Source organism: Amblyomma mixtum, chromosome 1, assembly GCF_055824585.1.
Source record: "Amblyomma mixtum isolate Tamu chromosome 1, ASM5582458v1, whole genome shotgun sequence".
NCBI classification, from domain to species: Eukaryota; Metazoa; Arthropoda; class Arachnida; order Ixodida; family Ixodidae; genus Amblyomma; species Amblyomma mixtum.
In genome coordinates this window covers 271,990,756-272,003,942 of record NC_143012.1, presented here as the reverse complement: position 1 = coordinate 272,003,942, position 13,187 = coordinate 271,990,756, and the positions used below count along the sequence as shown (strand labels likewise).

Here is a 13,187-nt window from a genome sequence, read left to right as displayed (position 1 = left end):
TTTTATTTCCATGGGCATAATTTGGGCTGTGTTGTCTGCGACTGTGACTGTTTATTCATGGAAACCCCAAAAAATAAATAAAACCAAAAACGAAGTTTTCCAGAATGCTCTTTAGTGCACCTTTAAGCGACACACGTACGGCTATCCTGCTGGGCACCTTCAAAACACTCCAAGCAGGACGGAGAGCAGAAATAGGAGAAGCACACAAACACGCACAAATAGCGGATGCTATGGGATACAGAGAGAAAAAAGACATGGAAAAAAAAAAAAAACTAGACCAATGCCATTTTCTAGTAGGGTAACATGAGCTTGTTTTATGCTCTTTTGTCAGCTCACTTCATGCGCAGCTGCAGTAAATTGTATTTTTGCTACTATCCTCGCTATGAAAGGCTACTGTATTATTGTTTTCATGTTACATGTAGCATGCTCACATACCTTTTCCCCGCCACTTCTGTCAGAAGATGAGCTTCTGGTGAGACGAAAAATTTTCTGGTCCCTTAAAATTTATCGTAAAGGGAGTCTACTATCATGCCGTCTTATCATTCTCTACCAACCAGGTTGCTGCTTGAAAAAAAGTACATTGAGCAGAAGCAGATCGAAGAGCTTGCAATGATTCCTGCTCGTGATGCCAAGGAGTGGACGTACAAAATGTTCCAGGAAAAGTTCATCATGGCACAGGTACGAAGCGGCTGTGAGCTACTTCAGTGTGCACACAATATATTCGCCATGTCATTTACTCACTTTGTTATGCTGCTTCTAGTGTATTCCTTATGCATTCAGGTAGTTTTCTGATTTCCACTTTGACCTTTGTGTCAAGTGACCAACCATAACTAATACCCATGCCACACGGGGCAAATTTAATTCCTGTAAGTGTTTACTGCCTTAAGGGGGGAGCCTGGTCTTGAAAAGAAAATTTTATTAATCTAATCATAGTTATGAAATTTTTAGGCCACATTTATTTTTGTGCGCTGATTCTAGATGTGTCATTTAATTTCATGTAAAACAACTCCTTTAGCACTTGTGCAATTTTTATGCATGTATTTGGGGAAGAGTTTTGAAGAAAATTTGCCGCAGGAAACTCGCTGAAATGTATGCCATTGGGTTCTCTTGATACCAAGAAATGCAATAAGGGTAAAATTATCATCTTGGCTATCATAGAACTTGAGTTATAGGGTACTGGAGCTGCCACTTCAGGAACAGGAGCACACACTTTTCATCTAATTTCTGAAGCGACAAATTCAAAACCCTATAACTCGGGTTCTATGATAGCCAAGATGATAATTTTACCCTTATTGCATTCCTTGGTGTCAAGAGAACCCAATGGCATACATTTCAGCGAGTTTCCTGCAGCAAATTTTCTTCAAAACTCTTCCCCAAATATATGCATAAAAATTGCTTAAGTGCTCAAGGAATTGTTTTACATGAAATTAAATGACACATCTAGAATCAGCACACAAAAATACATATTCCCTGAAGGTTTCTTAACTGTGACTTCATTAATAAAAATTTTTTCTTCAAGACCAGTGTCCCCCCTTAAGTTTTAATGGCATTCACGGGCTGCCACACATGAAATTTTAATGGCATTAGTCTCACTGCCATTCGCAACTTACTGAGTTCGGCACAGCCCATTCGCCCAAGAGGCCCGCCGCAGTGGCTCAGTGGTTATTGCGCTCGGCTGCTGACCCGAAAGACGCGGGTTCGATCCCGGCCGCGGTGGTCGAATTTCGATGGAGCCGAAATTCTAGAGGTTCGTGTACTGTGCAATGTTAGTCATGTTAAAGAACCTTAGGTGGACAAAATTTCAAGAGCCCTTCACTACGGCCTCCCTCGTAGCCTGAGTGGCTTTGGGACATTAAACCACAATAATCCAATAAACAAAACCGATAATTCTCGTTTGGATGAGGCACTTATTACTGCATTTTTTGATGCTAATTCAGCTAATTGATGCTAAGTTTGGCTGGCACTTTGGATATACCCTTGCCTTGTGTGCTGACACTGCTGGCTGTCATGCGAATCTACTTTTTCGACTTAACAATCAAAAACAGCAACTTTTTGTGCAACATAGTTTTTATGTTGCATTTGGACAACTTTCCCGAGATCTTGTGTTCATTAGCACTGTTTATATTTGACTCACTTGTAGGTGTTATCATCATCACGACATATGTATAATGACATTAAATCTGGACATGTAGCATGAACTCCGAAAGTAATGTCATTAACAAACTTGAGACATTAAGCATTTACCGGCATTTCTCGTGTATGTGGCACGGGTATGAGAGACAGTGATGGTCAATGTGCGAGCGCTTGTGGTTCAGTGATAGGTAGCCACTTGACTGAGATGAAAGCTATGAAATACATAGTGCTGCTTTTTATTTTTTGTGATTCATGAGTTGTGCTCTCATCAGCTGTGTGATCTTGAATTACTGTGAACAGTATGTGTGCAGGTCTGCAAATTTATTTTGCCATGTCAAGTTCTTAAGGGGGGACCCTGGCCTTGAAAAAATTTTTTTATTGATCTAGATATAGTAATGAAATTTGCAGGCCACATGTATTTTTGTGTGCTGATTTTAGATATGTCATTTAATTTTGTGTAAAACAATTCCTTGTGCACTTGTGCAATTTTTATGCAAGTCTTTTGGAGAGAGCATATAAGAAAATTTGCTGCAGGAAACTTGCTGAAATGCATGCCATTGGGCTCTCTTGATACAAAGGAATGCAATAAGGGTAAAATTATCATCCTGGCTCTCACAGAACTTGAGTTACAGGGTACTGAAGCTGCCACTTCACAAACAGGAATACACACTTTTCTTCTCATTTCTGAAGCAACAACTTCAAAACTCTATATAACTCAAGTTCTATGATGGCCAGGATGATAATTTTACCCTTATTGCATTCCTTGGCATCAAGAGAACCCAATGGCATGCATTTCAGCGAGTTTCCTGCAGCAAATTTTCTGCAAAACTTTTCCCAAAATACTTGCATAAAAATTGCACAAGTGCTCAAGGAATTGTTTTACACAAAATTAAATGACATCCAGAATCAGCGCACAAAACTACATGTGGCCTGGAAATTTCATAACTGTGACTTCATTAATAAAAATTTTTTTTCAAACACCAGGGTCCCCCCTTAATGCTGAACGTAACAGGTGTGCTGTGAAAGTGATATTGTTAACTTCTCTGGTTAAATTCATACAGTCGAATGCAGATATGTCGGAACTCGAAGGGGAGTGCGAAATAGTTTAATGTGTCAATAATGGGATATATAAAAAATGGCAATAGATAAGCTTATCTGTAACCTACACTGCACCTACGCTAGTGACGTGACCGTTTAGGTCGAAAAATGAAAGTTGCCAGTACAGCCGCACGTACGTTGCCTAATTTTCCAGCCTGCAGGCCCCGAGTCGCAAACTGCCAAACAAACAAGTGTGCTTTTTGGCACTATCCTGTTTCAATAACTCACCAGTGTCGACTTCACGCATGGTTTCAGTCTCCTCCTGAAGCGTTTTGTCGCTGTAATTACTGCAAACGGATGACACTTCTAAATCACTACACTGGGGCGCACTGCAAAAGTTGGTCGCTGTGGCTGCAGCTAATCGCACGGAATGTGATGTAGGGAACCGGTAAACTGAGACAAAGATGTGTAGCAAACATCAGCGAAAACTCGAAATCATTCATTTCGCGGAACTCTTGGCAGTTTAGGTTTGCCACACGACTGTGTGGTTTCAGATTCGAGTGCCAGAGATGCTGCGGCATGTTCGATTCCCACCCTCACCAGTTTACACGGTATAGAGCCTCACCAGTGACCTCGCACGTCTTTTTTTCCCTCTCCACATCTCCAAAGAGGTGGCGTAGCCTCGCGGGAGTGTTCCTTAGTTTGTCACGTGCTCAGGCCACACAGGTGTGGCGGTGCATAGTTCAAATTATCGGTGGTGCAGCCCGTTCAGGTTCGAATTAACGGGCTATGGAGTATGGATGGGCCAAGTCGTACAGTTCGAATTAATGATGTTCGAATTAACGAGCTTTTGTGTCCAGCTGTGCTGTCTAGTTTAACAGTGGCCATGCCTCAAGATTGGGGCCGCATTTCATGGCCATCTGGTCAGAGCACAAAAGTGTTCAAGAGTGCAATAGTGTGTAGCAAGGCAGTTAGGTGAACTGCCACTGAACAAATGACAGCCAGCTTAACAGTGCCATCTGTGGAACCCTAGTACGCTCCATGGCTTGTTGAGGTGTCCTGACAAAGCGGATATTGTATGCACCATGTTCAGAGAGCAGTGTAGCAGAAGGTACTGCTGGAGAATAGGCGTGGCGGTGTTTTAAACGTTACCTGCAACGTGCAGAACTGACTGAAAAATACAAGGTCCAGGTTGCACCGCAGCTTTTTTTATGCACACAGTGCAGTGGGAACAGATTTATGTCGGCCTGCAATAAGACATTTTCTCAAGCAACGTGTGGCGCATCCTTGAGGCTAGTCTGCACTTACAAAGTCCTTTTCGGTATGGACATCACGAGCCTGACTAGAGTAGCAGGAAAGTTCTGAAATATGATTTTCATGTCAACAAATGCGTCTTTTCCTCTGGGACCATAGCCAGAAAACTAAATTGATTTTCACGAAGAAGCAAAACAGGATGGAGTTGTCCTTAGAGGTGGGTGCTTTTACTTGCAGTCAATGCCACCTCCCCTTTTCTTTCATGCAGGAACTTCCAAGGACTCCGGATTATGCCCCTTCCAGGATGATTTACTTGTTCCACGTCGACATACCCCAGGTAGAGCAAGTTGAAGAATTGGCATTCCATTCTGCTGGAGCTAAAGCTTCTGGCTGCTGAGCTAAAGTGAAACCTCGTTAATTCCCAAGTCACTGGGACCGTGAAAAATGTTCAAAATAAGCGGGTTTTAAAATTATCCGAACAGAGCGAAAAAAATGGGACCCGGGCAAAATATTTTGTTGCAGGAACACGTTACCTTTACTGGACGAACATCAGGATTATTTGAAGTAATCAGATATGTTTAGCGATGGCACACCACCCAAAGAATCGGCGTAGGCTGGTTCACCCCATCGCATCACGGAACATGGGCCAGCGCTGCTAGGGATGTTGCGGTGCTTCAGTGCCGTGCCTCCACTGGACTAGACGAAGTGCTGAGGGCCAGTGACAGTACAGACTTTTAGCATAGTGCATACCACCACTGCACGCGCGCAGATGGTACCATGTGGCAGCTGTCTGGCGCCCTCAGGGCAATCTGCGTATGCATGGTGCGGTACGCAGTAGTGGTGCGAGCTAGACTAAAAGTAGAGAGAGTGAGCACAGCATGATCAGCTACCATGATCTACTTGCGCAGGGATTCGGCTGCGCCTGCAAAATGGCACATGTGTAGCTGGTGCCTCAAGGAACCGGTTCATGGTAGCAGATCGTGCCATGCTCAATCTCTCTAGTATATTCAAATCGGTATCCTCTGCTGCGTTCCTGTGAAGCACGTCTTCTCCTCATCTGCAGGCGTGCTCTTTGGCGGCTTGTAACCATATATCCCGGGCCGGTTTCTGTGCTGAGAGTATATCTGGGGCATTTCGGCTATCAAGCACTGGCATCGCTCTGCAGCTATGCCTCGCGGCTCCAATGGGCGGTCGCTTCACTGGGTTCGCGATGAAATCAGGATCGGGCACTCCCTCATAGCACCCCAGATCTTTGAATTGACCGGGCTGGGGCAGATCGCTGCTTCGAATGATCCGGTAAAGTTAACATTAAAAATTACGGAAGCGCAGAAGTTCTTCAAATTATCTGGTATTTTTAAGTAACCAAGTTCATGTTATCAAAGTTTTACTGTATATGATTTGTTGTCTGGAGTGACTTTAAAAAAAGCGATTAGATGAGCCACCGTGGTGACTCGATGGTTATGGTGCTCAGCTGCTGACCCAAAAAATGTGGGCTCGATCCCGGCCACAGCAGTCGCATGTTGGTGGAGACGAAAGTCTAGAGGCCTGTGGACTGTGTGTTGTCAGTGCAGGTTAAAGAACCCCATGTGGTCGCAGTTATCTAGAGCCCTCCACTACAGCGTCTCTCATAGCCCACGTCACTTTGAGACATTCCCTAAACCAAACCAATAGCGGTTATATGAAACAGAATGCAAAGCGCAAATTCCTTTAAGGCAACATGAGAAAAAATCTCATGTTTGTCGAAGCCAAGGCCTATGTCCATAATTTGTCATGCTTGACATTATGCATTCAACTGTCATGGTGCAAAATCCAGGTTGCTCATTCAGTTGCAAGTTCGTTAACTAAACTCAGCTTTTCACATTGAGACAAATTGGAAGGTTATTGCATTAGACCCAACTATACGCCTGGACATGGAATAAAGTACTTCAGCCAGTAAGTAATAGCCAGAAGTTGACATTGGTTTTGCAGTTCCTCTAATGTAAGCTTGTGTGAAAGCGAAAAATGGGAGCATTTAGAAAGCTAATGCAAGGACCACTTTAATGAGCATCACCTGTGCTACTGGACATGGTGCTCACTCAGACTAGGGACCATCCACGTTTGCACTGGTACAGTGGAACCCCAATTAAGCACCCCCATTCATACGACGACCCAAGTTTCATGACGAATTGGCACGAGCCAGGTGAATGTTTCATAGGGATAATGCATGAAAAGCCTCGGTTATACATTGGAAAAGTGTGCACACTCCGCTTAGTACGACGGTCAGGGGGAGCCATCCGGAATGAGAGATGCTAGCAGAGAACTTTATTGGCAGACTTGACGTCAAACAAGTTGGTTCTAGATCAGAATCAAGGCGGTGGCTTGTGCACAATGATCCAAGCAATTTCACGATGGCCTGTATTGACGGTTCTGCCGACGGTTCGGACTGGACTCGCACGTGCGACCCGCAGCCATCGATGTGAGGCGGCTTGCGTGGCCCATTTTTCTGCGCACTTCTCTGGCGAAGGCATTAGGGAAGTCAGCTCTACGTTCACACCGGCATGAAGTTATTGCAGAGGCAGTAACAAGATTAGACATTTGTATGGCCCTCGGCGGCTTCAGTGAGGGGTACGTTAGGTCCAGCAACACCAAGCGAGTCAGGAGCGAGCGGCGCACTGTCACCCGCTAGGCCGTACATCGATGCAGAAAGCACACTATCGGCGCATTCGTGTCGCAGGGGAACATGCTTTCTTTGTTTCTTTATGATGCGAATTACTAAGACAGACTTTGCTGCCGCAGAGTGACAGTGGTTCTAGATGAACAGAGAGGCATGTCGCTGGTCTGGTCACACTGTGTGCCGCAAAACGTCTTTGAAAAGTCTTAACAGCTATATTCCTGATGTGTTGTCAGAATCATCGTTTTCGAGGCGCTTAATTACGTCCACTTAACGTGCAGGGATGGGAGCACACATGTGCTTCATTTAAAGGCGAGTCCAACGCCAAAAAGTCTGGCTGCGCGCAAAGAATTACTCCTTGCAGAAAGAAAATGGGTGCTTTTATAACACGTGGGGAAAATAACTTAATTAATTTTAAAAAGCCAGAGTAGCGGGCGGCGTGCTTATTATGCAGATGCTTCACTTGTGAGAGATTCTCTATTATACCAGATTATACAACAGTTTCGCGCGGTAGTAGTAGTAGTAGTAGTGGTTATTTATTGGTACATTTAATATGGAAGGTAAAAGAATGTTTGCTGCCCCGGCATCTGCTATCGCGGCTGGAAGCACCTGAGCTGGGGCAGCGAAATAAAGGATAGCAGGCAGTATGTAGAAGTGAAAGGAAAGGGGTGAGGGGATAGTAGAAAGGACAGGGGGAGGGGTACACTTTCAATGAATCTATTTATAGAACTAAAGGGTAAGAATATACATATATACAGGTCGCACGCACGTGAAGATCTGGGAGATCACTGTTCAATCACATGTGCACGGTCCTCCGAAATTCGTATAATCGCGGTTCTGCTGTATTGCTAGTATTAAATGTGCAATGGCTTACCTGCCTTGTAATCTGGTTCTCTGACCTTCAGGGTGCAGTGCTGACCCGAAAAGCGAAATTTGTGCACTTTTGTGATTGCTACTGCACAACAGTTCTCCGAATCCTAAAGGTGGCGCAGCAGTTCACGGCATGGCGGTTCATAATGTGACAATTGTTGGCACCTGCAAGAAATAAGCCAGATCCTGCAGAAAACAGTGTGCGACGACACCTTCTTCCGCATGCCGCTGTGGTGCTAAACTATGCCATGGCTTGCAACGCAGCTGACTCGTCAGGTGCTGGAGTGGTGCTACCAGGGGCTGACCAACCTGGTGCTGCGGAGGGACCACATCACACAGGAGCACAGGAGGCTGGTCGACAAGAAGCAGCGGGTGGACCTCATTGTGCTCTCCATGCAGCAGAACAGTGCCGCGCCCGAGCAGATTGAGGAGGTGAGAGTGCAGCCTTGCTGTGGACGAATTCCCAAATTACCTGCTGTAGCAGGGCTTCTCTATCCTGCCACACTTCCTTTACCCACTGTATTTTGGAGTTAATCCATACTCTACTTGCTTATAGCCGACTATACTGCCAGCCATAATTTGGCCATTCTTCTGACGGGGCGTGTGTCCCCATGCTCTTTTTTTACATGCATGCGAGGGTTCTTGAGCACCTTTCGTTGTTAGCTGTCGAGAGTTTCCTCAGCTAAAAAGAACCGCAGAGCTATGATTGGGACACAAAAACAAAAAATTGCAACAAAACAAACAACAAAACAAAAAAAGTCTTGTGAAGAGTCGTTTTTCAGTTCAGCTCACTTTATTTTTTGTCTTTCAAATGAAAATGGAAGACAAGGCTAAAGACCTGAAGCTTGACACGGCCTTGTCTCCCGTCTGAAGTTGACAGCAGGTACAAATTTGAAATACAATCAGAGGAACACGCGTGGTAACAGTACAGCATAAAATAACGTATAAAGAACACATGAAAATGGTGGATGACGTGCTACCGGGCTCACTCTTTTGAGGAATACTACCTGTTTACTGTGTTTGCAAGCTGACATAAAAAGCACCCTCTTTAGGATATAAATGGTGCTAAAAAAAGAACAAAATCATCACTAGCTGTTACGCACTCCCTGCAAAAGCTGCGAGTTTACTATGTACACGATTGTGTACTTATGCTGAATTCCAATGGCAGATCGAGACCGCTCCGTCGGATCGCGTACGGAGCGCGTCGGAGCGCGTAGATTTGCCACCTCCCAGTTTGCGATTGGAATGCCAGTGATCCCTCGGGAGCGCGACGCCAGCGCCGCAGCGGCGACCGCGGAAACTAGGCGCGCCGCCGGAGCGGACGCCCTGCTAGCTTCGTGTTCGAGTGCGACAGGAGTTGCGCGAGGCGCGATCTCCGCGTTGACAGACGCCGTCTCGGCGAAACAAAAAGGAGGTAGTACGAAGGCCGTAATGTAAAACCAAAACCAAAGCGTATGTACAGGATGGTCCACTCTCCGTGGACACGCGAGTATGCGGCCGCGGTCTTCGGAGAGCCGGTGAGCCTGTCCCTACCGTTCACGAAAGAAGTGGCGGACGACGCGCAGGCAAGTTGCTCGCTGCTCGATTTTCCAGCCTTGCGACTGCGAGACGCAAGCCGCTGAACCAATCAGCGAGACAGTCGAGCTTTCGGCAACGACGCCGCCCGCGGACACGCCGAGCGACGAACTGCGCTGCCCCCCGGCCAACGTTTCTCCCTGGCTGCCGTAGTCGTCGCTAAGCCTAACTGTTTTTCATCGATGCCGCAGCTGAGGGCACTTCGGAATTGGCCAGCGCTGTAGTAAAGGTGCTACTCGCGTCACCGTTTTACTGTGTTCCTCGTCTCATAATAAAATAAAGACATGATCGATTTCTGCGACGCCTCCAACAGCGGAGCTAGCAGACAGCAGGCCAGCCGCACTGGGCATCAGGAAGCAATTTGCTTGTATCGCAGTTATCACTTCTACCAGCAACTCGGTATTGACCAACGATCCTCAAAAATGATTCATTTTTTACATTCCTCTACTCCAGGGCTTGTTATGAACGCGAACAAAGAATATTAGCGCATTTTTCTGACGCCGGCGGCAGGCATATACAGGCCGGCAGTTTCACACTCGCTGTCCGGTTCAGACGAATCTTCACTGCTGGGCTCTGAGCTTTCAGTGCCCGAGTCGGAACTGTCACTTCCATGAAGCAAAATTAGTGCCGGACGGCTCGAAGCAAGATCATTGCCGTCCACTGTTGACTGGAAAGTGCCCGTCTGTCCCGGCTCGCCCGGCTCACCACGTAGCGACGACAGGAACGAAGCGGCTGCTGCCGGTCGCGACAGGAAGTAGACGCGGCGGAAAAGAAAACGTCACGCGAGGTTCCGGTCAAATCCGCCGATTTCGGCAGATCAAGAATCGCTGCTCCACGGAGCGATCCGGGATTTACGCCTGATCCCGATCTGCCATTGGAACATACAACTCGCGCTCCCATTTTACCATTGGAATACGACTGATCCAAACCGAGCAGAAAAACTTGATCCCGATCTGCCATTGGAATTCACCATAAGTGCCTCAAGAGTTAACAACGCTCACTTGTGCCAGGTCAAGGAGGTTGCAGTAATCGTGTCATCATTATTCACGAGTATCTGTTCTCATCTGCGAGGCCTAAAATGTTGTCACCCCACTGCCATTATCCAAGGCAGCTGCTTCCTCCTTGTGTATGCAAAATCTCAAGCTTGTCTCTCTACACTGACACTTTCTTTAACTGCAGCACAAGGTTCTTGGGTTATGCTGCGGCTCTTGTGTACTCCCTGTTCCTAGTTTGGGGATCTTGCTCATGCAAAACCAGCCACACGCAATAAAAACTTGGTTGATATTGTAATCGCATCTCATCATTTTTGTTTTTGCAGTGGAAAAAAGAAATGTGGAGGTGATTTCAACAAGACCAGTTATTTTATGCCACTGAAGTAATTAAAATTTTCAGAATTCCCTCAAGCAGTGTGTGTATCATGGTGTTGTGTCCAAATGATTTCCATGCTGAGGATTTGTTTTTCTGGCAGGTGAAGGAAATGATCACACCTCCAGAGAGGAAGCAGCTGGCCTATGTGAAACATGTGACCTCCAAGATAGAGCTCAGCGAGGTTCAGCTGGACGAAACCATCCTGGTTCTCCAGCTGTACATTCAATCACTGTTAAAATAAATTTTTTTAAATGAGCCACCCATTGTCTCATTCTTATTTCTTCGTGGTGAGCCAGGGTGAGGTGTAAATGCACTGTGCATTAATACTCAAATCTGTGATGCAACATTCGTACATCATTTGATATGTGCGAGGAATACACTGAAACACAAGACGTCCACTGGCAGCATCACTGACCTTATAAAGGCAAAGCAGTATGCATTGTGGTTATTTTATATTCCTTACATTTCATTCAAGCTGAGCAGTGCATTTTCGTGGTTTCAAACAGGTAAGTTTTGGTTTTGAAGCAAAATTCTGTAGCACATCTAAGCAAAGCCTTGAACAAGTGCAGCAGCACCGCCGCTGCAGTGGCTCGCTGGTTATGGTGCTCGGCTGCTGGCTCGAAAGAAGCGGGTTCGATCCCGGCCATGGCGGTTGAATTTCTTTGGAGGAGAAATTCTAGAGGCCCGTGTACTGTGCGATGTCAGTGCACGTTAAAGAACCCCAGGTGGTCGAAATTTCCGGAGCCCTCCACTATGGCGTCTCTCACAGCCTTAGTCGCTTCGGAACTCTAAAGCCGCGGTGGCTCAGTGGTTATGGTGCTCGGCTGCTGACCCGAAAGAAGCGGGTTTGATCCCGGCCATGGCGGTTGAATTTCTTTGGAGGAGAAATTCTAGAGACCCCTGTACCACGGCCGCTCGATGCAAAGCGCAAAGCGAGGTGCGGCCAGCCACGTCGCGCCGCCGACAATGGGTGAGCATGTCCTGGCGGAGTTTACAGTCGCGGCCGCTGTTTTCGGTGGGGGCGCCACTGTTCGGGGACAGGTCCCGGGAGTGTACTCCCGAAGCGCTCCTTGCTTCGTCGTGTTCGAGCGCGTTTGCGTCATGTAAAACCGCGTTTGCGTCGTGTAAAACCGCGTTTGTCTTCCATATTCAATGCAAAATAAAAACCACTACTACTACTACTCACGTTCCTCATGTCTGCAGTGCTTTATTTGGACTTTCTGCTGTGCGCGTGAGTGAGCACGTTTGCCTCGCGTCTGCGGTGCTGGATTTGGACTTTTCGCGTGCGCGTGAATGAATGTTTGCCTCGTGTGCCTCGTGCACTCTTTGGGATTTTCGTGCATGCGTGTGTGGAGGTCAGGGACGTGTATGGGGCACGATGCCGCGCATCTGCCGTGTGCCGCTGTCCGTCACGAACTCCAGAAAACAGCCAACTGTGAGATATCATGAGTTTCCCTCTGAACTACAGCGTCGAGAAGCGTGGCTGAAAATATCGCTCGCCAAGGACTGTCAGGGAAAGGAAGAGAGTGGGTGCCAAGCGACAGGTCTCTGGCATGTTCCTTGCATTTTACAGAGAATGACTACACAAAGTAAGGTCAAGGAAGGTTCTTGTGAATGGTTCCTTCCTTTCTTGTATGACCATGCAATAAAAGTGTCAAGTACTTTGTGGTTTTCTCGGCTGCAGGTGGGCTTATGAAGTTCCACAACTTCAGCTATGATCGTTTTTTTTTTTATAAATTGCAATAACTTGTGTATATAAGAGCCAAAATTCGACGTGACACGAAACGGAAATTTACTGCGTGTGACCAGCTGTGCGTGTCCGTCTCATTCACGGTCTACATGGGGTAGCGAGAAGTGAATAAAAATCAGGGAGCACTTTGACGATCTTAAGTGCGAAGAGGCGAAAGCCTTTAACCGCCTCTGTCGCTGCCCTCTGCTTGGCGACTGTTGAAGATTGTTTGGCGACTCTTGAACGCTTCCGTACGGCATCGCGAGCGCGTTTCGTAGCGGGCGACATTGGAGCGCGCGCGGGCTGCATCCTTTCTCGATCAACGTTCAGAGAGCACCCGAGAGAGCTCTGGGTGATACGACCACCGTGCAAACTTTCGACGTCAGTGTACATGCGCCGTTGTTAAACCACCTGAAAATTGCGCATGGGGCACTGCGCATGCGCAGTGTGCGCGTTTAGTGGGTATCATTAACTAATCATCATTACTGTTCGTACATCTACTGTTTCGCTCCTGTTTAGCTCCTGTGCACCATTAGCAAGGTAATGGAGCACTTTATTTTTAAGCATATA

The 13,187-nt window shown here is 46.7% G+C and overlaps 1 protein-coding gene across 2 annotated transcripts in view; it reads left to right on the top strand.

Annotated features, from left to right (window-relative positions):
• Polr3C (RNA polymerase III subunit C) overlaps window positions 1–11,147 on the top strand; it is a 29,046-nt gene extending 17,899 nt beyond the window's left edge. The window contains exons 8-11 of one of the 2 annotated variants that reach the window (XM_089565929.1): window positions 558–678; window positions 4,694–4,762; window positions 8,210–8,377; window positions 10,989–11,147. In XM_089565929.1, the coding sequence (XP_089422055.1) occupies window positions 558–678; window positions 4,694–4,762; window positions 8,210–8,377; window positions 10,989–11,129 (499 nt within the window). In that variant the 3' untranslated portion in view covers window positions 11,130–11,147. Of the gene's footprint in view, window positions 1–557; window positions 679–4,693; window positions 4,763–8,209; window positions 8,384–10,988 lie in introns of both variants that reach the window. The other variant, XM_089565930.1, reaches the window with a different exon arrangement.
• Window positions 11,148–13,187: the final 2,040 nt, after the last annotated feature.